Source organism: Carassius auratus, chromosome 41, assembly GCF_003368295.1.
Source record: "Carassius auratus strain Wakin chromosome 41, ASM336829v1, whole genome shotgun sequence".
Classification (NCBI taxonomy): Eukaryota; Metazoa; Chordata; class Actinopteri; order Cypriniformes; family Cyprinidae; genus Carassius; species Carassius auratus.
In genome coordinates, this window is record NC_039283.1 from 20565705 (window position 1) to 20590904 (window position 25200).

Sequence of the window (25200 nt, forward strand, 5' to 3'; positions counted from 1 at the left end):
ATGATTTATCTTTCCGTCTGATTGATGGCCGTAAGCGGTTGGGTAGAAGACAACAAATCCCATCATTCCACGCTCCTCCTTAGCGTCATCAAACCACGCGATTGTTATTGTTTTGATAGTGTACCCTCTAGTGGCAGGTCCTACAACCTGTACCTTTAAGCATTAGTTCTTAAAATTGTAACGAATCTCATATTTATCCTGTTAAGAAACGTAAGTAAAAGTCTGCGAGGAGTTTGGATACTGTGATTATTTCTATGGAATGACTCAAACGCATAACTCATAACTTTATTTTTTTAATAATAAAGTGTGTGTCTGTGTGTGTGTGTGGGGGGGGGGTGTGGGGGGTGAGAGAGAAAAAGTACTCCCGCAAAAAATAATTTTCATTGCAGTGAATCCCTAATTGAAGGGTTCAATATTGGATATTAATGGAACCAATGGTGCCAATATTTTTTAAGATTGTGCATGTGAAAGAAAATGAAGAGAAATGTGTCCATCTCTTGAATATGGTGAAGTAGGAGAGGCGTTTGCGGTTCATTCTGCATCTAGAACTGAGTGATGTCGCCCTACTTGGGTGAGCAAGTGAGAGAGATCTAGGCCTCTGTGGTGCAGAGATAGGGTCACATGATGAGGGCTTATCAGTGTGGAGGGCATATCAAACATCTGATGTACGGAAAAGTCAATGGAGAACAGAGGGCTTCTTGGAGCTTATGATGCTACGCTCTGCCGTGTTTGCACATGAAACTCCTCAGATGCCCAAGTCTGCATGCCATCCATCTTCGTTCCATTCAAACGATTCACTCAAATGATTCACGACTCAGTGAGTCACTCTATCTATGATCGCAGTTATTGATTAAACACTCTGGAGCGGATCTCCAAAAGCTGTTTGAACAGTGAATCATTCCTTGCGAGACACTATTTTTATGTCAGAAATACAGTAATTGAAGAATTGAAATGATTGAAGATGTGGACAAAATTGCAAGACAGGCTGCTTCAACAGAGTTGTTCTTTGAAATGTGACGGAAGTGACTTGCAAATTGATAGAAGATATATTGTGGTGTCAGTGTCCGGTGGATACTTGAACTGCTGAGTGATAGTCTCCTGAGCTCTCTCCTCTCCTGCCGATCAATCAGGCCATTAGAGCTCAATTACCCAGCAGCCCCTACACAGGTGAGCGACGAGCCTGTCCACCACCACCAAATTAACACAAATTAATAATGGCACTCAGACATAAATGTCTGCCATCTGGGGGCCGGGCAGCCGGTGTGGGTCGAAGCTATTGAGTAGCAGGTGTCTTCATCACAGTAATTACTGGGCCTGGACTCAACTCTGACTGTGGCCTGTGGCTCAGCACCTCTCTCGCTGCCCAGTGTGCAATTTAAGTGTTAATAATTGATTTTGAAACAACCTAATAATGAACTAAAGATTTACGGGCCCCTTCCAAGATGGCAGTTAGTTAAGTATGGGTTTTAGTTCAGTGTTCATCAAATGAATGAGCATTTCTCTAATTAAAAAGGTTTGTTAAAAAAAAAAAAAAAAAAAAAAAAATATATATATATATATATATATATATATATATAAAAATTTAATTTAATTAAAAAAATGTAAATGTATGCATTTAGCATAAGTTTTTATCCAAAGCGACTTACAGCGCATTCAGGCTATCAATTTTTACCCATGTGTTCCCAGGGAAATCGAACCCCCAACCTTGCGCTTGATAGCACAATGCTTTACCAATTGAGCTACAGGAACACAATGATTGACACAATGGAACACATATATATGAATGGGTATTATAAAACAAAAACAAGATAAAAACAAAGTAAAATTTTTATTTTTTATTTTTAATATCTTTTTATTTGTGTGTAAGGCCTATTTAAAAAAAAAAACTTTCCTTTGTTAGTTAAAAATTATGCATACTGTAATGCAGTTAAATTAATTTATTTTTGTTTCAGCTCATTTTAGTTCTACAAATTGCTGCTACCTCAATTTAAATGAAATTGGAAATGCATTCTCAATTCATTTCTGAATGTTGCACAACCTTGGTAAATCTTGTGTGAAGTGTTTGTCATCATCTATTTTTTTAAATTGATAAAAAATAAAAATAAGTCGACCATTAGTTAATATGTTCAGGGATGCCCATAGGAAATAATATTCCTAAATAAAACTCTCTTTATCCCACTGGTTTCTCTTCTCGAGGCTGAATTGCCTGTTGCAAATGCTCCTCAGGTGTTTCTCTTTTGAAAAAGACCCCGGTTATCTTGCATAGACTTTCAGAAGAGATCTTAAACTGCTGAGATTCCAAGTCTGTTTTTTCAAGGAATTGTAGGAGAATCATCTGAAATAAAGACAACTCTGAGGTCTCTTGAGCTATGAAAGAGCATCCTCTGAGCAATATAGATTCCTCTGTGGAGGTTTCATGAGCCAGCACGAGCGATAAACCAGGAGTCAGACTCTTTTGGTGCATGTAGCATGTGTTTGTATATGTGTAGTGTCCACAGCTGCAGAAATGATTTGGGTGAACCAGTGTCAGTTGGGCTCCTGGATTGTTTTTATGCTGTAATTCAGTGTATCGAATGAGCATGAGGAATAATTCCAACCATCGTTCGGTTTTATCTCCTCCTCTTTGCTGTCCTCTTGCTTCTCCTATAGGTTTATTGTTTGTCCCAAACTTGAACAAGTGGCAGTGGATTTTTTTTTCATGCTGAAATTATATTTTTCTTCTTGTCATTACTTCATTAATCAAGAGCCGGGCCTTTGGAAAAATGTTTTGTTTTGGTGGCTGCAATCTATTTTGTGGGAGTGGGTGCGTGTGTTTGAAAGGGAGAGAGAGTGAATGTCTGTGTGTGTGTGTGTTGGTAATCTGTGCCTGTGGCAGGTTTCCCCTCCGAAACGCAGCGCTAAGCAGCGGTATCGCATGCCTATTGTTGTAGCCTCTGTCATAGCAAGGAGCGCCTGATGCAGGCCTGCACTGCTCTGATAAGAAAAGAGGATTCAACATGGCTGGAAAGAAGAATCAGTGGGACTTGAGAGTGGAGCGCGCACATACGCACACAGACAAACATCATACTCGTGTTGGCACATGCATAACCAATTATTTACACTTACATCTAATTATATATGCAAGTGGGGTTCATTTGCTCATAAGTGAGAGATCTCGCACAACTGTATATTTGGCACGTCATGCTCATATAGATCTTATATACTGTATATCTGAGGCCATATTTATCAGAGAGAATATCTTACTTTTTGTAATGTCGCCTGCTCGTGAGCTTTAATGGGATTTTAATTCTTTGTTGGACACACAAATTATTTTGGCAACCCAAATGTGGCTTTATCTAATAAAATAATAGGCCTGAAGTTTAGGCGGGGAACCAATTTGCGATTACATGCATCAATTACTTTGCTGGGCTTTAACAAGTCACTAGACCACTGACATCTCTGCTGCTGAAACGAAAATGGCTCTGCTTTAAGTGTCTGGTTGAAAAGTGACAGTGCATGTAAAATCAACATGCAACTACATTTTATGAAGAAAGTCTGTGTTTATTTGTGTTCACAATGAAGTCTCTGTGATGCCCGGTTCTCTATATTTGGCTCAGTGTAAATCGATGGGGTATTATTGTCCTCCAGGCAAACAATCACATTTGCTTGGAAAAATTATAATAGTATAGGACAAACTAGAGACTGAAGTTTAATAATTAGGGTCAAGGTTTTGTGTGGGTCAGTAAGATTTTTATAAAATTAGTAACTAATACTTTTATTCACCAAAGATGGATTAAGTTGATCAAAACATATTAAAGCTGCAGTTGGTGACTTTTGACGCTCTAGCGGTTAATAAACAGAACTGCTTGCGTGTTGCGGAAGGACATTGTAGCCGGAACTACTTCTCTCTGTTTATGTCTATGAAGAATCACAAAGGTATTGGGTTACTCCGCCGCGGTACCCCCGAAGCAATCTAAAATAGTCCGAATATTAACACTTATTATAGGTGCACCCTAGTGATTCAGGACAAGCTGAAAACACGGTTCGGAAAATGGATTCATGGTGTACTCCCTTATTATATAAATTTTTCTACATTTTGAACACCAACCAAGTTACGGACCGCAGCTCTGATTGGTTGTTTCTTACCGGGAGCGGATGAATTTCTGTAAATGGCAATAGGACACTGGGAGGAGCCAGAAGAGCTTGATTTTTTCACAGATTATCTGTCTCATATTCTACTGTCAGGACATAATGACAGGTTTAACAAATATGTAAAAAATATATTTTTACAAAAGTTACCTACTGCAGCTTTAAGTTAACATTGATTATAATACAAATGTTTCTTGAGCACCAAATGGGCATTTTAGAATGATATCTGAAAGATCATTTGACACTGAAGACTGGAGTAATGATGCAGAAAATATATAGAAAAGCAGTTCATGTACATTGTATTAATATTTCACAATATTACTGTTTTTAATGTATAGATGATCAAATAAATGCAGCTTTGCTGAGCAAAAATACAAAATAATTTTACCAATTCAGATTTTTGAATTGTAGTCTATAATCCTATTTTGTGCAAAAGTAGTTTACAATCACTTAAATGCATCTCAAGTTCAGAATGTAGTTTTTAGTAACTGAAATCAGGTAAGAAATTATTCTAGACTGACGGAACTTCATTTGAGAAGTTTGAGGCACCTTTTGTCCTCAACATGAGATTTGCTATTTCCTCTGAGAGTATGATTAAACATTTTCAGTTTTATTACTCATTGTCCAGTTAAACAGAACAGTATGTGTTCTGTCCTGTGAAGAGTAATGCATCCTGGGAAATTCAGATTAATCACAAATTCAAATGAGCAATCAGTTGATTTTGTTCATAACAGGAAGACACGCTGGATGATTATTTCAGAAATCTTTTGCATAGTGTGACAGAGAATGATGGGAAATGTAGTTGTGCTGCACAAACCTGTTGCCTCATGAACAGAGAGAATTCATATTATTTTCTAGCATGCAAAATTGTACACTCAACAACTGCATTTTAAACCAATACCAATTAGGTTTCGCCATGTTTTTTTTTTTTTAAATAACAATATCTTAACTCAGAATTTTGGTGTTCATAGAAAATCCAGAGTTTCTTGCTGGTAATTATGATGATGCTGTGACGTTCATGTGCACTCAATTCCCAAATACAATCATTCCAACATGACTTGAAGGCAGCTTTAAAGAGAAATTCAAACATCACGCCCTTTAACATCAACATGAAATGATGTTCACGACCCATCATACTTCTGTAATGTGACATATTTCTAAATGAAACTATAGAGAAGGGCATTTTATTCATCAGGAATTGATTGGATTGTGAAAATCTGTCTCTGCTTGACAGATGGTTGGAGGACAAGGGCTAAATAATTACATTTTGAAATAATTTTACGAAGGCCAACTTTCTTCTCTTTTGGAATAAGCACAATTAGACAGGATTTGTGTATTAGCAAAGTAAATAAGGCCAATTTTGACACTAAAATCTCTTTTTATGGAGTAGTTTATGAGTCATATTTATTTGAACAGATCTTGTTCATTAATATAAAGCTTGCTAACTAATTATCAGGGGTTATTATACCCTGGAATAAAGACACAGGAGGTCCAGCCGTCATATCTTCAGCAGCTTTACCAAGTATGTGCTCGGTTTTCAAGGTAATAGAATCCAACATGAAGTAAATTCAAGTGAAATAGAAAATTAACAAAAAAATGATTTGTTTTGTGTGAGAGCGTGACTGAATACAGCTGATCAGACACAAATCTGCCATACAGACTTTCACTGAACTATCGCATTTGCTCTTTTCAGTGATGATAGCCTAAAAAGATTGGAATAGATTCAATCAAGAAGGTTTGCTTGACTAATTATTATTATCAAGATGGAACTGAAGCTCCTGTGCTAGATGAGGAAATTGAATTATTCTCTTTGCTCTGAATTCAGGAACTTATATGAAATGTTAGTAATCAGTGTAGTGATATCAATTTTATTTTGGATTTAGTTGTATTGTAATGTTTGGTCAAGGTTTAAGTATCCTCTCAGTGTGATGAAATTAAACTTAGCACATGTACTTGACTACTATCATAATGTTGAATCACTAAAATTCTACTGAAAGCTTCACAAACAGTCATTCATAAAGTTTTACCCATCTCTCACCTGTGAATGTTAATTAGTGTTGACTAGTGGTCCCTGAGGTCATGACCTAGCAGCGAAGGGGTGTTTGGGATTTATTCTTCCTCTCTCTCTCTCTCTCTCTCTCTCTCTGAGGGATCCTCTCTGACAGGAAACGGGGGGTGTGTGTTTTCTCTCCTCACAGTGCCAGCGGCTGCTGGGGCCGCAGATGACTAGAGCTGAGATAATACATGCTCGACCTGATCTACAAGTGAACCTGACATTTCCCCCTTCTCCTCTTCATCACTGCATGTCCCAAGCAGGCAAACAGATATGGGGGGAAGCGATAAGCGGCCGCCGCTTTGTGACTGAAGTGATGGCTACATAGTTTAGCACAATCAGGGCGAAGACACCGTTAAACGCCACGTCACAATTCATGGTGTCAAGTTTGTGAATGATACATCCACATAGATGTCATTTGACAAGGGCTCTTTCCTTTTAGTCGGTGTGTAACAAACTGGATACTTTATTTGAGCGTAAGCGCCAGGAGCTGCATTTGGAAGATTTGAAAGGCTGTATTAAAATAAAATAGCCCACAAGATTTTTCCAGAAGAATGCAACACAACGGTGGTTGTGAGAACAGGCTAGCATTAGGCTAGTGAACTATTTATTTTTATGATTATTAAATTCAATGCTTAATTTATCAAGCAGCGGTGTATTTTATCATATTACTGCTTTTGCATGAATGCACCATGGTGGAATCACTGTGATACACAGCCTTCTGTGACTATATTACTGAAGAGTAAAAAAGGACTAGGTAGATAAGTTTGCAAGTTTGGTTGCTTATTTTCACTTAATGAGTCGAAGGAGTCACTGACGTACACCAGTGAGATGTTTGGTGGTCCTCAAGAGCAAAAGTGACCTCAAATCAGTACCGAGACTGGCTGAGACTCTGGTGACATGCGCTCTCGATGTATTAGGGGACATATTAGCCAGCATGAATCAGTCAGGGAAAACGTGTCAGGATATTTCATCCATCTGGACTTGGAGAAAGAGCAGGATAACACCAAAGCTAACACTGTTAAAAGTCTTACTGAATGTACTTTATTCATTTTCTGAAAAGAATAGGGATAATGAAGTGATATTAAGTTATAACAAAAATAAATAATTACATTTGAGCATAAAGTGCCATTAAAGGTCAAGGTTAAAGATTTTTGGTATAATCTTTTATTATTACTAAAATATATATCTGTGTGTGTGTGTGTGTGTGTGTGTGTGTGTGTGTGTGTGTGTGTGTGTGAGAGAGAGAAGAGTTTGGTTCCAAAATGCAATAAATGCCTTTTTTTTATTGTTTTATTGAGTTTCCACCAAAATCAGTATTGTATCTTGTAAGTATCGTAAAGTAATCTTTTAAATATACACAAAATGTGATATTCGCAGAGTTGTTAGGTCATGTTTTCTCCCTTATTTTCCAAGCCGCGACAAACGCCATCTCCCTTTTCCCCAAAATATTACACACCACATTAGACTGATTTAAATAATTTAATGTTTTGAAAATGGGATAACTGTTTAAAAAAAATCAACATGAATACAAATATTTTACTGTATTTTTGGGAACTTGCCATTTTTGTTTTCACACTAGATATTTAAACATTTCTCTCTTTGATCATCTGTTTCTTTTGGTCAGTGGTGGTTTTATGTTCATGAAAGCTGGTTATGAACCCCACTAGCAGCAAACAGTAACTGCAATAGTTTCAAATGAAACTTATAGTGCCTCCATATGAACTGACATCAATGGTTTTGCTTTGGGAAATTATTTTTTGTCTCTTAAGAAGTAGAAACTAACACCCGCCTAAAGTGCCCTGAAGTTTGATATTTTGCATAACCTCAATCAAATCTGAATTAGCAAGAAACAACATAAGTTTGTCCACAGTGTTGTCTCCCTCGGTTTGCGCCACGTCTTGCCAAAGGTGTTGGAATACGCCACGGCAGAATCCACGGCGAACACTGAGGGAGAAAATCTAGCACAAGGGAGAAGAGTTTGAGCGATGCCAGCTGCTTTGCCATCTGTCACTGTCAAGACTCCACTTGTGGGACACTGAAACAACTTCCTTGAAAAGTAGCCGAGATAATCCACAATAGTTTTCACTTGCAATCTCGATTCCCCTGTTGGAATTCAACATTCCACCGTGTGAAGCGGAGATGGTTAATTGGTGGCGAAATCCAGGAGATGTTGGCCGTCCTTTCACGTACATGCACATATTTTAAAGTGCGCCGACGAGCCAGTCTTGGCATTCCATTCTGAAATTGCCTTTCAAGTGAATAAACGTGTGATATATTGCTAGTTTTGAGATTTGAGCCAAGTTAGGCTCGCTTTTAGCAAATGAGTTGTCTTATATCAGCAGTTCACCAGTACCACTTCTGTTTTTTGGTATGTTAAAATAATGTTTAAAGTTTCCAGTTCTTCATGCCCTAACTGGCGCTTGCTTCCTCACAGGGAAGGGGCCACAGCCGAGGTCCTCGTCTCCTCTTGTCTTTTGTCACATAAATGCTCATCAGAGCAGTCCAGATGGAGAAGCAGCATTAAATGAAAGAATTCAGTGTGAAAATCGCAGATTTTTTGCAGCGGTCATCTGGTGCGCTATCACAGAAGCCTTTTGTGAGATAGAAACGCTTGATAGAGGCTGCAGAAGTCTGGACAGCGTCTGGCCGTCTGTCCCGGTGGTCTAGCACATTAGCCAAGGGTGTACAAGCCTGTCAAAACAGGAAAATTAGACCACGGGGGTCGTCGGTAAACTAATTGGGTAACAAAGAGCATACACAGCCCCACAAACCCTCGCTTTAACGGTCGGAGAGTGGAGATAAGAGAGTTCACGTCTAATGCATTTGGGCGGTGAGGTCACTCTTATTTATTTACCTATGACTCAATAACGAGAATAATTTTATGGAAGACTACATCTCTAAAGCGTGAATCACGTTGCGGTTTAACGCTTCTCTGGAAGATTATGCAAATGGTTGCTACCCTAATGCTGAACGCTTTCTTCATCCACATTCACTCTAGTTTCTAGTTTTCAGAGGTTGTATTACATCTGATCATGTAGCTTTCATTCCTTGCATCTAATGATGAGAGGAATCTGTTCAATGCAATGACGTTTCGTGCGATTGGTAGCCTGGCAGATGTCACCTGTCTCTCTGGGCCTCCAGGTATGCTGATATCTGTACAGGTGTATGGGATGTACAGAGAACCCCTTGTTATGGGCCCAGTAGCTAGCTCTTGCTGTAGGAGTCGACTGCAAGTTGCATGCAAAGATCAAAGAAGCCAGCAATTGGATTCAAAGTGGAAATTTAAATTAAAAATAGGGGCATCTATGGGAAAGGCACGCCATTTCACGAGCTGAATCTGAGCACAAGGGCAGGGCATGTTCCATGTGCCTCCTAGACATTATTACAATGCAAAGCAAACATTATGAATTCAGCGTCGCCATGTCCCCTGAACATAATATGCATGCGAGTTATGCGCATGGTGCATTCAACTTCACACGAGTTGGGCAATCGAACACTCATACCTTTGTTTGCTTTCAAGTCTGCCCGAATTTGTTCAGGTTGTGTTGCGTGGCTGTTTTTATTCATTGTAATTTTAGGCTAATTTGTGCATGCCCAATATTGTTGCATCTACACAATGACAGTTGCTATCCGTTTAAGATATTGGCACACTTTAAAGAGATCGTTGATGCAGTAATGACATTTATATCTTAATATGTTATATATTGTTTTGTTTTCTATTTTTAGTTTATTTATTTATTTTTTATTTTTTATTTTGTTGTTTTATATATACATTACTTTATTTTTGCAGATTTTTTCTTTTTCATACCATGACAATTCATAGTTATGGCGGCTGTCAAAAAAAAAAAACACCTAAAAAGTACCATCAAGGTAGTTCATACTTATTGTGCTATTCTGGAATTATACAATAGGGCTGTGTGAGAATTTCTCATTTACTAAAAATCTTCCCTTAAAATCTCTCAAAATATTCTGCATTTTGCATCAGCTGTCAATGGTGTCTAAACCTACCATGATGTTTTGACACTCTTTTCTTCAGTGATTTCAGCCGTTTTCAGTGATATATGACTTCAATTGTTGTGTTTCCCTCATGCAAATCTATAGTCTAGCTTTGTGAGATTACATAGTGCACAAATCAAATGATCAGTTATAGCTCTTTTACGTTGCATGCAAAAACCAGCTGGCATACAGAGGGTGAGTTAATGATGACAGCATGTGCATTTGTAGGCGAACTATCACTTCAAGTGCATTTCTTTTAAATTGTGCCATTATAAAGCTAGCCCATCACAGTATATCACCGGGTGCATGTGCTAATGAAGTCCCCAGCAGCCCTCTGACTGTACCGTTCAGCCCTGGAGGAGAGAGACAGTGACAGGAAGAGCTCCTGTCCTGGAGGCTAAGTGCTCATTAAACCAGATGGCATTAGAGCTGAAACCTTTCTGTGCCTGACGCTTCAAAACAAGTAGAGATGACAATAGAAGTCCAATAAAAGGTGCTGGCTAACATCTCCTTCTCATTTTGTAGTTCATCAATCAATCAATCAATCAATCAGATGTTCAGTATCAGGAAATGCTACATGTCAAAGAAAATGAGAAATGGCTGGCACGTTTGTACACAACACGCCGCACAGCATGTCCTGTTTATTCGCTGTTGTCCGTAATCTCGATTAAAAGCCATTTGAATCTGTGTTGGCTGTTGTTTGGGGGGTAAATAGGACACATTTCTGTGTTCAGAACAGATTGCGATTAAATCAGCCCCAAGTCGAATGATGTTTTAAAGCAAGCTGATTTTGAATAAATATGCATGGTTCCTATAGCAACGGTGAACAGTGCAAAATGATAGGCCTGAGCAAACCTCAATGGGTGTTCCTTAAAAGATTGGTAGAGCCGGAGTGATTCTCAATTTAATCGATTTCAAACGAAAAAGTCAATTTAACAAAGTTGAAAAGAGAAAGCCGCAGAGAGGCGAGGAGGAGGAGGGGGGCTGAAAGCATTCTTTTGCACTCAAGCAGTAAACTAACTACGGCACACGGGCTGAGATTTCTTCCCCATTATCTCCCACCTCACATTTGCTCTTAGGCAAGCAGTTTAAAAGCCAAGCGATTGAGCCAGTGATCCAATTTGAAATGCAGAAATGATTAGAGCAGCTTGCCTCATTTCATATCGAAATTCTCTGATTTATGACAGGGCAGGCGCCAAGATCTATCTCCAAAGGGAATTAGCGTGCAATTTCTCTTTTTGCATATTTCTGTTATTTAGCCTCCCAATAGCAGATGCTCACTTGAAAAAAAAAAAAGAAGAAGAAGAAGCAAAGACGACACCAAGGAGGAGGTATCTTTTCATTTTAGGTGATGAAACCACTGCCATTTAAAAAGAGATTGCTGGAACGGATGACAGACATGGGAATATATTTTCTGGGCTAGATAGTGATTTTGAAAATATACGGGCTTTATTTAGTTTATCAAACAGCACATGAAAAGGAGAAACATCAGGGTTTATTTTTAGAGAATCCATAATTTCGTGTGGATGCGTGTGACGGGGATTTGGACGTTTGCTGCGTGGAAGGGGGAAAAAAAAATGTCCCTCGCAACTCAGCCGTCCAGCAAGCCTGAGGAAATATTAATACGCAGAGATAACGAGAGCTGCAGGAAAATCTGCCTTAATGAAATTTCCAGTTGACCACATGCAATTTGTTTCATCACGGTGAACAATTAATTGAAGTCGCCGTATCGAGGATGCGTTATGTTGTAAACAGAGTCTTAGAGCAGGTCCGGTCCTGTTATCCTCACCTTCAGCCTGCACCTCTGCCTCGAACCCTCGCACATGTCATATAACATACAGCATTCAGCATTCATATGTTCATAAAGAGAGTGAGAATGTGTGTGTGTTGGTGTGTGTGTGTGTGTGTGTGTGTTAAGGCTGGACATCAGTCGGTGCAGAAATTAAGGTTATGAATGGCTTGTTTGCAATAAATCTATCATTTATGCATTTGCCTGACACTTTTATCCAAATCGACTCGCATTACATTAAAGGTATTAAAATTATAAAATTCATGCATTCCCTGGAAATATAACCCATGACCTTGGCATTGTTAGTGACATGCTCGTCTGTTTGAGCTATAGGAATTTTAGAAATAATAATTTTTTTTATTTTTTTATGTCCTTGAATTTCGGAATTTTATTATATGAAAATGTATTAAAATGCAGATATTCAAGGACATAAATCTAACAAACAAAGCCATTGATTTGTCTTTAATTTGTATACATTACAATTTATAAACATTGTCATGTGTCATTGTTGCTTATTCTTGGTAGTTTTATTTTATTTATTTTTTATTATTTATTTATTTTATTATTTTTTATTTATTTTTTTATTTTTGCAGCCTTATTGATTTTTTTTTGTTTGTTTGTTGTTAGTTTTTTTACTGCCTTTTAATTCTACAAATTAATTGTAGTAAAATAATTATAGTTTTTTTTTTTTATCCCAATGTGACCAAATATTTAGAATATACAGTATTTATTTATTTATTTATTTAACATTTGCACATTTTTTACACTTCATTTTACATACATTACAAATACATTGTGAGATATTTAATTTTCCAAGATTTTCATTAAAAATCATTATAAATTTAATAAATTAATTTCATTGGTTGCAAGTCAGAAATGGCAAGTTGGTTTAATACATATACTGTAAATGTACTACAAAAAAAAATTATTACTAAGAATTTTATAATTACAAAGATTCTTGGTTGATAATAATAATCACAATAATAATAATAATAATAATAATAATAATAATAAACGTAATTAATATTTGATGAGTGAGTGTTTATCAAAAGGATGTACATGTGACAAATTCATATGTAGCCATATTTCTCACACTGAATTTATTTATTTTTGTTTTTACCCAATTTTACCAAAATAATGAAATGATTTTGGTCGATTTAAAGGCTTAAAATCAAAAGGTATAACACACTTTTAATCTCTTCCTGTGCCGTTTAATAGCAGAAATGAATAGCGCGTAGCGTGGACACTGGGATTTCGGGTGGCCCCATGAGCCGTGAGGTGGTTCTGGCATGCTGTCGGTCAGCACCGCTATCATTAGCCTGTTGTTTACACGCAGGCCTGGAGTCAGGGTGGCTCACAGTGTCACCAGCCACTTTCTTCCCTTCACCTCCTTCAGCTGATCAGAGGATCAGGGTATCAAGGCCGGATTAGCGGCGACTTGGGATTTGTGTGATTGGTTAATTTATTGCGGCGATGGCGGGTCTTTCATCTATGGCAACATTTAATCAGCTGCCGCCACACAGGCTATTACAGGTTAGCTCTTTTCTGCGGGCCTCCGCGCCACTGCCATCAGCTCCATCACAATTCCCCCTGAAATTTCCAAATTATCTGGAACAGGCTTTAGCTGCTCGGTAATAAAAATTAGAGCTGATTCCCGATAGAAGCTTTCGCTAGTACCGGGCCAATATAAATAGTACAGCCGCCGCTCGGAAAGATGTGGAGGAGGGAAAAAAGCCAACTCTGAGGGATGTTAGCGAGGAACTTATCGGCAGCCCCTGCTTCCCTGCTCTGATCCAAATCCGACCAGCTGAAAATTTATATTAGATGTTATCACACAGGCCTAAGTTGTGAAAAATCAATGAAGGTTATCTTTTATGTTGCAGCAACTTGTGGAAATATTGATTTTCATTTTATAGCGTATTTGGAGCAGCAGTTTGTAATCACTCGCTCGCTGACTACACTGTTTTGGTCACTGTATCTCTTACACATGGAGAGAGAGAGAGAGATGGCGAAGCAGTGGAGTGAGACTAGAGATCTGTTACTTACACAGCGCCTCGGGTGAAGGTCTTAAATCAAGCGTCACTTCTACATCGACGAGGGATTGCAAAACATTAACTACTGGTTCATTATGGAATGTGTGTGTCTATCTTTGATATTTACTGTAGGTGTCTTAAAGTCATTCTACTGCTAAAATCACAGATTACACTCTATATATTTTTAACAAATGGTCAGTTTCAATAGATGCATGGGTCTCTGACACATGGGCTTGAGAATAGCGTAGGAATGCAGTATGTTTACTTTGCAAAGTATGGAAATGCTGCAAATGTTACACTGCTGTTCAATTCAGATTTGTTTTGTTTTTGAAAGAAGTCTTTATAATAATAGCTGATAAAAATGGTACACAAAATTAGCATATTAGAATGATTTCTAAAGTATCATGTGATGCAATGGCTGCTTTCATCACAGGAATAAATACATAAATTAAAATTGTAATACAGTTTCTGTTTTGACCTTTATTTATGATCAAATAACTGCAGCCTTGATGGGAGACTTCTTGCAAAAAAGCTACAAATCTATCATATTCCAAATTTCTGACCAGTACTGTACATATTTATACAATACTGTACTCAAGATATATTTGTGCAAAATTGCATTAAAGTACCAAATATTCTCAGTGATGATAACAGAACAACATTGAAGGTCATGTCATATATTTTGAATACTGTACCTCTTGAAACATCTGCCAAATGCATACAGGATATAATATTGATAAATAGCAGGATTTGCTTTACATGATACTCATCTACATTTAACAGTTCACATGTGTGGGCATTTTTTTCGTGAACTGCGTGAAAAGCATCATTAGCTGCTTTGCCTGGAGAGCTTCTGGAGAGAAAAAGACAGACAGGGCAGGCCTTTGCTTCTGAATAAGAGATGACTCCAGATGGTGGGGATCAGAGAAAGGGTTAATCCGATTCTCATTTTAGATAGTTGTCGTGGCAACAATCAGACAGTCTCCGGTGCTCTTTGACAGGCCTGTAAAATTCCCAGGTCAGCTTGGATATAAGACTTTATTGTATGGCTAATTTGAGATGTGAAACAGGAGCTATGTTAAATGACCGAGGGTTCTCTGTCTCGCTGCCAGGGTGGAGAAAGACGCCCACACAGACGTCCAGGTGAGAGTGAAAACACCCTTTACGACAAGGCTTTAGTGAAAGAAACAAGAAAGAAAAATCATCATCGGTTATTTCTCCTGAATTAGAGAGCAAATGGATGAAAATTGCACCAACAAATTTTTTTGTTTTGTTTCTCCAAAATTAAATGGAGAGCAAAAGGGAGACTGAAAACATCTTCTTCTGCTGATAAAATGATGTTTGTAATCTCACAATGAACTGAGTTTCAAAGATACTACGGTTCTAGAAGGGGGTTTTTAGTGATGACAAAGAGCTACCATTGTGGGTTCCATAAAGAACCTTTCAGTGAACAGATACATTTTAATAACAAATACATTTTAATAATCTAAATACTTTTTGTGCAATTGAACATGCATGTTAAAGGATTAAAATCTGCAGTCAAATTTGAGAGATCTCAATATTATATTGCACCTTTTTTAAAGGTTCTCATTTAATTCTCATAATCTGAATTTTGCAAGCCACATTTATTTGATAACTATTTACGATGTCTGATTGGTCCTCCAAAAGAATTTAAAGAACTTCTGAAAAAAAGTTGATGATTAAATGAGCTTTGAAAGAGCGACCACTGAGCAAAACGTCCTTCTGACATATAGTTTGACAGCGTGTTTCTGTCGTGAATGCACACTTTGCAGGAACAAATCACAATAGCTCAGCACTTGCAAGGGATGTGGACTCGGAAAGGAAATGATGTCACGTGAGCCGCCTGAGAGTGACTCCAGCCCATTTTCACTTAGCTAAACTATTTCTGCTGCACTCTAATGAAGGTGTGCCTGGGGCGTCCAGTCTAATGGCCCAGAAAGACAGACATTTTGCCTGCCAGCAATGGGCTACTGTAACAGCTGTCCAAGATCTCTACCAATCCTTGCCTCGGAGTGAGGAGAGATGTTCTCCAGGCTTTCATTGGCCTTTAAAAAAAGCCATTTGAAAAATGAAATAGAAAAAAAACTGGCATAGAGAATAGGCGGGCAGCAGCAGCAGCGGCCCTTTCTCCACAAAAAGGGTGCAAGTGCATTTTAGTAGCTTTTCTCTATCTTACCGCTTTCACCTTATAGATAGAACTTAAAGCGGCACGTTTCGACCCCAGCCAGAAAAGAAAAATGACGTTACACATTCGGAATAATTTGCCAGAGCATTATAAAAACGGAACCTCAGTTGGCCTTTGAAATGGATACTGATTCTTTAAATTCTTCTCGGCCCGTCGCAGGAAATCGTGAGATGGTGGCGATAGGGAGGCACAATGTGGCCAAAGTTCAGCCCTGAACACTCGCCTTCTCCTCTCCGAAAGCCATCTGCATTCTTTTTGCAATTCCCAGGCACCTGAGATCAGGACGTAATCAGAGAGATCAGAAACTGGATCGTTGAGAAAATCCAGCCTGATAATTCCACACTCTCTCGTGTTAAGTGAGAGGATGCTAAGCTGGTGGAAAGGTTATTGATATTGAACAAACCAATAAACTCTACAAACCGCTTGAGCTTCAGTATCGGCTCTCATCGTGAGTACATATATATCCCAGAATTCTCCTCTTCTCATCCTCAGGAGAGAGTAGTTGTCTTATTATTCTTTTGTCTCTCATAAAAAGGTTAAGTTTTTGTTTATTCCCTTTAAGTGAGGGAAAAATTTTAAATCAGATCTTAACAATAAGGATGGCCAATGCCACGTTGACACTAAACTTTGCAATATTTGGATTTCTATGATTTTTTTAGTGTTGTTATTGTAAATTGTGATGACTTAAACCAATGTTAAAAAGTTTGGGGTCGGGAGGCTTTTTTATGATTTGAAAGAAGTATCTTATGGGTGCATTTACTTAAACTAGAATACAGTGAAAACATTAACATCTTAACAAACATTTTCTGGAAAATATACTGAATTAACTGACATTTACACATAAGAATACAGTATATGTCTTTGGAATATTTTTATAAAATGTATAGTTCCCTACCACCAAAAAATAATCAGTTTTTATTTGTATCAAAAAAACAATTTTAGGCTATATATACTGGTAATGCTTTGTTTATTTTATTTTGTTTGACTAACTATAAAAACAGTAATACAACTATAATACAACTTGATAAATTCATAAAAACATTCTTATTGATGCTTTCAAGACAATCACTCATTTTTGGACAATAATAAAAATAACATCAAATGTCTAAATGCAAGAGTCATTAACTGACCTAAAACTGTGTAGAAAGTTCAAGAAAAAATCTGAATAAAACATATAACCTTTATTGTTGAGCCCTGTTGAAAATTATAAAGTTCCTTCTGCATATGAGCTTGGGGTGAAATTGTCCCCAAATAAACTAATGATGTGTGTGTGTGTGTGTGTGTTATCTCCACCGCTGCAGAAGACGAAGCCGCACGTCCCGCTGGTTCTGAACGCAGGCCCCAGGTGGCTGCTGGATCTGACTTGGCAGGGAACAGATGACAACAAGAACAACTGTGTGGTTTACAGCAAAGGTAAGAGGACGCTTTATCTGCCCAGTACCAAACACACCAGCACACTTCTTTTCTTTCTTTCCGTCTGACCTGTGCGTGTGTGTACATCTAATGCTCAGAGATCTTCAGTGTGGCTCCGGTTCCCCGTCTCTTACATCTGTTAGCGGTGTGATTTGAAATGTAAGGTTGTGGGGTCACAGGTCATTGTGGTTTTGCTACGACAAATGTCATTCGCTGACATTTGCTTTGTTGACATTATTTCCCGTGTTTCCAAATGCATTTCAACAGTGGATGGCCCAAAGGCGTGACTAATTCACACGTGTTTCTTCAAGCATCAAACTGCACGCATGTAGCAAATCATCTGGACTTCAAACGCAACATTAATAACCCATCCTTGCTTGAAAATACTCAGCTACAGGTACTGTAGCAACACATTACAACTCTTAGTAATCCACCAGAAAACTATCATTTCTACAGTCATTATAACTGTAAAATCATAATAAAATCCGAGCCAGGCTCATTGGAATACGTGCCTGTGGCATGATATTACAGTGCTTCTTACACGTTTAGCATCAGTTTCAAAGTGAAATGTCCAGTGAGTGGCACTACAAAAAGTGTTGTTACAAGACGTGAGACATTTTATTACGTTTGTTGTCGTAGGTATTGCAGCAGTTTGGAATATACATTTCTTGAGAAGGTTAAAAAGGTTAATGCTCTGTCGTGTTTGAAAATAATGTGCCATTTGCACTCAGCACCTGCCTAGACCTTAACGATAGTGTTACCAAAAGCAAATCTGAGCTTAGCTTTTGTCTAGTATGCAGCTGGTTTTGTGATGCAAACTTCAAAGTGTATTACAAATAATTAGAGCAGAAACAACTAATCGATTTAATCGATTCAAATCTATTATTAAAATAGTTGTCAACTAATTTAGTCATAGATTAGTTGCTAAACAACTTTTATTTGCCGTAAGCGGCTCATTTTGTGCATATTTAAAATCTGCGATGACCAAAGTGTGGCAGTAATGAGCCACCGTAGGTTTAATTCAGCCAGTACAGCAGGAGAAGAAGCGAATAGCCAATAGCTGGCCACGTGCTTCCTTAATAAGAATAAGATTTATTCTTATTCTTCGTGAATAAGATTCCTTAATAAGCTTTGTTCAGGATGTAAAACTACTTTAGGAGCCCTAAGGACTACCATGGTGAAAACATTACGGAAACTACAGTGAATTATATGTATGTGTATGGAATAGAATTTGGTAAAAACGTAAATTACAATTTACAAAATATTGGCAATACAATTTTGTGTTTCAGCTAATAGCATGTTAATACAGTTTTACTGTTTTTACTACTGGTGTTTCTGAGGAAAAATTGTCACTTTTTTATCTATAAGGTATTTGCACATTGCTGCATGGTTGCTAGGGTTGTTGTTTGGTGGTTTTCAGGGCATTGCTGGGTAGTTGCTAGAGTATTGTTTGTGTGTGATCACTATTTTTGCTCGAGTCTATCAGTGTAAGTCAACCGATTTTTTTTCTCGTCCAGTAAATCGCTCAAAAACCTCTTCTTAACCAAGTAAAAGGAATTAACTGTGGTGTTAGCAAAGTAAGTTGGCTAATTTCAGTCTTCAGCCTAGTATCATCCATTTTTGTATGAGAAGCATGCTGACATGACAATTTGAAGTGTTTTTCTTTATGAACACATGCTTTGATGGCTATATTGCATTGCTTATTTACTTTTTTATATGTGCACCTCAAAGTACAAGGATTCCAGAGTGAGAGCTCTCATTTAACTAAATGTTTTTCAGATGATTATGACTCTCTCTGCGCTGAAACAGAGCTTCTTTCGTCCTCAAAGTGAACACGAGGCAGACGTGGGATTTTTGGTTTCCCAGCTCTCATCTTCTAATCACTGCACTGCACTGTGGGGCTGATCCTCTTTACCAGCGCCTTCATTTGTGCATGTTATCAGTAAATCATTAAAGTTTTGGTAAGCTGTTAAAGAAGATTATGCAGTTCTTTTAAAATCGTCTAATCTTTTTGCCAGGAGACTGAATATGGGTAACAAAAAGGCTAATAACAGGATTTCTGGAGTGTTCTATAATAAGTCTCTATAATTCATATTTATTAATGAGAGAGAATGACTCCACTGCGAGGTCAAGATACATCTTTGCTGGACTGTATTTTATCAAACGGATAGTTACGGTTTTGGATACTGATAGGTCTGACTGAATATTTACATTTTCTTCTATTTTTATATTTCTATTACTTTTGCCATCTTTTAATGCTCACCTAAAGTTCATATTTCATTTTATATTTTAATCTAAATGAATAATCAGTTGATATTATCAGTTGTAATGATGCCTAAATTCGCTAGTAAAATTTAAGATGAGTTTATTTATTGATTGATTTATTTAGAAATCAAAATAGAATTAGAATTTCAGCCATTTGTCATTTGTTATATTGGGCCATAACATTAATTCATTCATTATATGCACTTTTTCGTAAGTGTTTGCCCAAAAATGTAATAAATATGTACATTAATTTTTTTTCTTATAAATCAGTCTCTGAGAAAGAAAATAATGCATGTTTGTCCTGTTGGCTGACATACTTGTTTAGGATACAGCACAGATTTATTTGACTTTTTATTGCGAATAGTTGCATCAGCATTCTCTCAAGGCCTTGAACGTTCACAGTCCAGTCTAGTACACAACATCCTCATTGCGCTAAAACACTTTCTATGAACAGACACACATGGTGAAGATGGGAATTTTGTGTTTGCATCTCACAGTCCTGTACAGTTTAATCTATTATATTCAGGCCAATCATTTATTTGAGATAAACCCGCCTCTAAATAGCATGTTATAGCAAAATGAACTGTGATTGGTTGATTTTGATGTCAGTCAGTTATTCTTTTCCTGCATAAGTGGGCGGTTCTTGGCCAGGTATATGGCTAGAGTTGAAAGTCTGGCTCTTCGTGACTAAATTGACTGAGGCAGCTTTGAATTATCAGAGATCTGACACTTATTTTGTCTTAAAGCCAATTTATTATTTATGTAACCTAGTTGTGTTGTTTTAATGTGCCTGTCAGACACTGAAATGATACTCAAAATCAAATTTACTCCTTTGAAATTTGGGCAGCAGACAGTTGAGCTCTTGTGCGTTTGGACAGCAGATATTCTGCTCTAGTGTGTCTGATTATTTAAAGGTCACCTAAATTTTTCCTCTAAGCCTCTTAGAAGCAGGAACAGTCAGATAGAGCGTGTCAGAGGAGTCGAGGGGGAAATTTGGCCATTGTGCGTGTGGAAATTGACCAGTGTAACGAGAGTGTTTTACATAAGCTCAGACCGCAGGACTGGACTAATTCACTGTCTTTGCGCAGCTCATATTCTGTAATTCCTCTCCATCTGATTCTCCTCCACACATCTCTATTGTGTGTTTGCTGTGACAGAGTCAGAGCAGAGACACATTACCTTGACCTCCATCGCTGCCTTGACCTCCAGCCTTTTCTTTTCATAATCTTCTGTCTCTCGACTTCTATCTGTTTATTTAGGCACTAGGGATGGAAATCCTAAAGAAATGAGTGATTCTAATTCAGATCCTGATTCCACTTTACAAATCCAGCTCTTCAGTGGCTCTTTAATGTTTCAAATTATTATATTAGTACACTGAAGAAGGACCCCCTCCAAATAACTAGTCCTAATTATATATTAGGTTAAGACACTATAGACAAAACCATTTTTCCCCATGCAATTTCATACAATTTTTTTTTTTATTTGCCTGTTTTGTTTCCAGAACATCCTATTGTAATATATATATATATATATATATATATATATATATATATATATATATATATATATATATATATATATATATATATATATATGTTTTTCTCCAATATGTCCACAGAATGCAATAAGAATTTTGAGCCTGTCTTTTTCTAGTGTTTTTATTTTTGTTATGAAAGTGTATGCAAATGTATGCATATTTATTTAGATAATGTCCACTTTGCATATTTACACAAAATTTTAGAAAATGTGCAATACAAAACTATTTTCACTATTTAACTCATAAGAGGCATTTTTCAACCATTTCAACCTATATCAGACATGTTTGTCACTGCATATAATGAGACCTTTTTTTTATTATCGACGCCAAGTTTTATCTCATAACATTCAGTTGAAACTCACAGTTAAATGTGATTTATTTAGCAGTGGTGCTTTCAATTCAATATCAATGCAGAACACTAAGAAGCGCTATCGGAACCAAATGTCATGCAAATGATTTTGTTGCCATATTATATTGGAATTGGTTCTGAATACAAACCCAATCTCGATTCCCAAACCTAATAAGCACCGAACTGTTTCATCACTGTACAAACCGAAACTTCAAACGTATATTTATCTCCATTTGTGTGCATGTCTTTGTGTAAGCGCAGTGCTGGGTGAGGGGTTTCACGCTGACAATAAAGCGCTAGAAGACGGACACATGCCAGCTGAGTTTGGAACGACACAAAAGACAAACGCTGCACGTTTTAAACTGTTAAGGCCATTAAATTGTTTTCATTTCATCTTCCCCTTTGAAAAGCATGGAGGCAAAGCACATGGAGGTGCCAGGGTTATTATCTCTTATCTTTGAACAGCGGAAAATGCCGCGACGCATAATAACCAAACAACTGCACACAATGTCAAATTTCATTATCAGGGTGTTAAAACTGGGTTGTACCCTGAAGGGGTCCCCACCACGGCTCTGAGCGCCAGCGTAATTATGTTTAATTAAAATACAACAGAGATCAACAGAATCATTTTCATTAGGAAATTATTAATGATTCTACCGTAACAATAATTGATTGCAGTGATCCAGGCTGCAAGAACAGAAGGTCAGAGAGAGAGAGACGGGAGAGTTGAATAATTTTATTTTGAGAGCACAAACACACAGACACACACAAATAAATACACAATTTGTTGGACACAAAGTGTATTAAAACAAGACAGTATCATTGTACCTAGACCAGAGGCTAACAAAAGGAATTGTGTTTAACATTGTCACATTATATTTGATGAACTGTGACATTTTACCGGAGGATTGAGAGTTAAAATAAACTCTTACAGCTGCTGTTTTCAGAGGGAGTGAATACTTTGGCACAGTGATGGAAGTACCATGGTACTTTAATATATAAAATGGTACTGAGTCTGTGCTTGTGTACCAATTGAATCATACTTACTGAACCATCGCTTTCAAAAAAGTACCATGTTACTACCATGTTTTTCAGACATGGTACTATGCTAGTGCTGGTACATGAATTTCAGTACTGTGAAACTATCTGAACTACCACTTGAAATTCTAGGCATATTTCAATGTACCATAGTATTATCACTGATGACATGATTTATTTGTAAGAATAGTAAATGTCGAAAAAACATGATATTGCCATGGTACACATCCAAAAATACATTGTATTACCTTTGCCCATATTCAAAAAACATGGTACAACTATGGTAAATTCAAGAATATAGTATTACCATTGTGCATCTAAAAAATATATTACAATGGTACTGTAACTGTACATATTCAAAAAGCATGGTACTACTATGGTATTACAATGGTGCATTTTCAAAAAAACAACAACAAAATTTGTATTATTATGGTACATTAAAAAAATGGTATTACCATGTTGTATATTAAGTGAGTGAGTGAAGTGACATTCAGCCAAGTATGGTGACCCATACTCAGAATTTGTGCTCTGCATTTAACCCATCCGAAATGCACACACACAGAGCAGTGAACACACACACAAACACTGTGAGCACACACCCGGAGCAGTGGGCAGCCATTTATGCTGCGGCGCCCGGGGAGCAGTTGGGGGTTCGATGCCTTGCTCAAGGGCACCTAAGTCGTGGTATTGAAGGTGGAGACAGAACTGTACATGCACTACCCCCACCCACAATTCCGTCCGGCCCGAGACTAGAACCCACAACCCTTCGATTGGGAGTCCAACCCTCTAACCATTAGGACACGACTTCCCCAAAAATCAGTCAAAATAAACATGGCATCATCATGGTACATGGTAATTTTTTTTTAAATGCATTTTTTTTTCAGCTTTAAAAAAGCATGGTATTACCATGGTCCCCATTCAAAAAGTGGCCATTGTAATATCATAGTATTCTCAATGCCATGGTACATGATTGTCAGTATTATGGTATATTTCAGAGTACCATAGTATTACCATTGCTGCTTTTTTTTTTTTTTTTTTTTTTGTAAATGTCCAAAAGAAACATTATATAGCTTTTGTTCACATTCAAGAAATTCATATTATCATGGTGAATTTTCAAATTAAATATGGTATGATCATGGTACATACTGTATTAAAAAATACAATACTATGGTTATTAAAAAAAACACGGTAATTCTATGGTACATGTTTTATCATTAACATGTATTACCATGGTGCATGGTACAAAAAAATACTTTGGTAAAAATAATAAAGGGTATTACTATGGTATCTGTTTAAAAAAGTATGACATAATTGTTGTGCATATTCAGAAAATATTGTAATATAATGGTAAATGTAAAAAAGACATTAGCATAAAACCATGGTATATATTCAAATATGTATTACTGATTCTTTAAGCAGAAGGCTTTAGTGACACTGCTGTGTTTCACTCTGCATAATTTGTGAATTTGTTAGTAGCACTGAGTGTGTGTGTGTGTGTGTGTGTGGATCACAACCTCCTACTGCTACTATTAATTATGATTCAATTGTGTAGTTCTGGAGCTGCTAAGAGTGATGTTCCACACCCCCGTGGCATTTCTAATCAGCTCATGAAGTACCTGCACCTGGAGTGTGTGTGCATGTGCGTTTGAGTCTGTGTGTCTGCGTGCACGTGTGTGTCCTTCCTCTTTTGTAAGAGTGTGTGTGTGGGCTTGATGATTTAACCTGCATAATTGTATAATCGATGTTGAGAAATGCCTGTGGATCGATTTCCAAGGGGCAGACAGATCTCAGTGTCATTGTGAGAGCTGAGCTTTAATACACTGTCTGGAGCTGAGCCTTCAATACAGAGACACACAGAGACAATGAACACTCCACTTCCTGTATCCCACCATACATCGGCAGATTATGGCAAATCATCTATTATGCTGAGCTCTTCATGGTGCTACTGAAATAATATAGACTATAAACATGCTGGTATGCATGTCCTGGTCATATTTCACCCCAAAAATAAAAATAAATAATATAAAATAAAAATGTTAAATAATTACATAATGCATAAATATTAATATGAAGATAAAATATTACTGAATATAATAGGGCTCATTATCACATTATCATATATACCGGTATATATATAATTCAGAAACTTTGTATTAGATTATAATGTAGTATACATTTCAATATTATTATTTTCATTATTTTCATATGACCCCAATCCATTTAACCACACACCTTCCCTCTAAAACTGATTGACAGGTTGAGAACAATGTCTGACATGCTAGATCTCTGATTGGTTACAGGCCACTCCCTGGCTCTTTGGGATGGTGGGGAGGGGCTGTTTCCAGAGCCTGCGGCTGTCACAGAGACAGGTGTGATTTCTCAGGACACAT

At 37.3% G+C, this 25200-nt stretch overlaps 1 protein-coding gene across 1 annotated transcript in view; it reads left to right on the top strand.

Annotated features, from left to right (window-relative positions):
- zfpm2a (zinc finger protein, FOG family member 2a) overlaps window positions 1-25200 on the top strand; it is a gene marked incomplete at its 5' end in the record, with an annotated part of 96304 nt that overhangs the window by 30799 nt on the left and 40305 nt on the right. Inside the window, 1 exon segment of the mRNA XM_026227571.1 lies at window positions 17510-17621. Within this exon segment, the coding sequence (XP_026083356.1) occupies window positions 17510-17621 (112 nt within the window).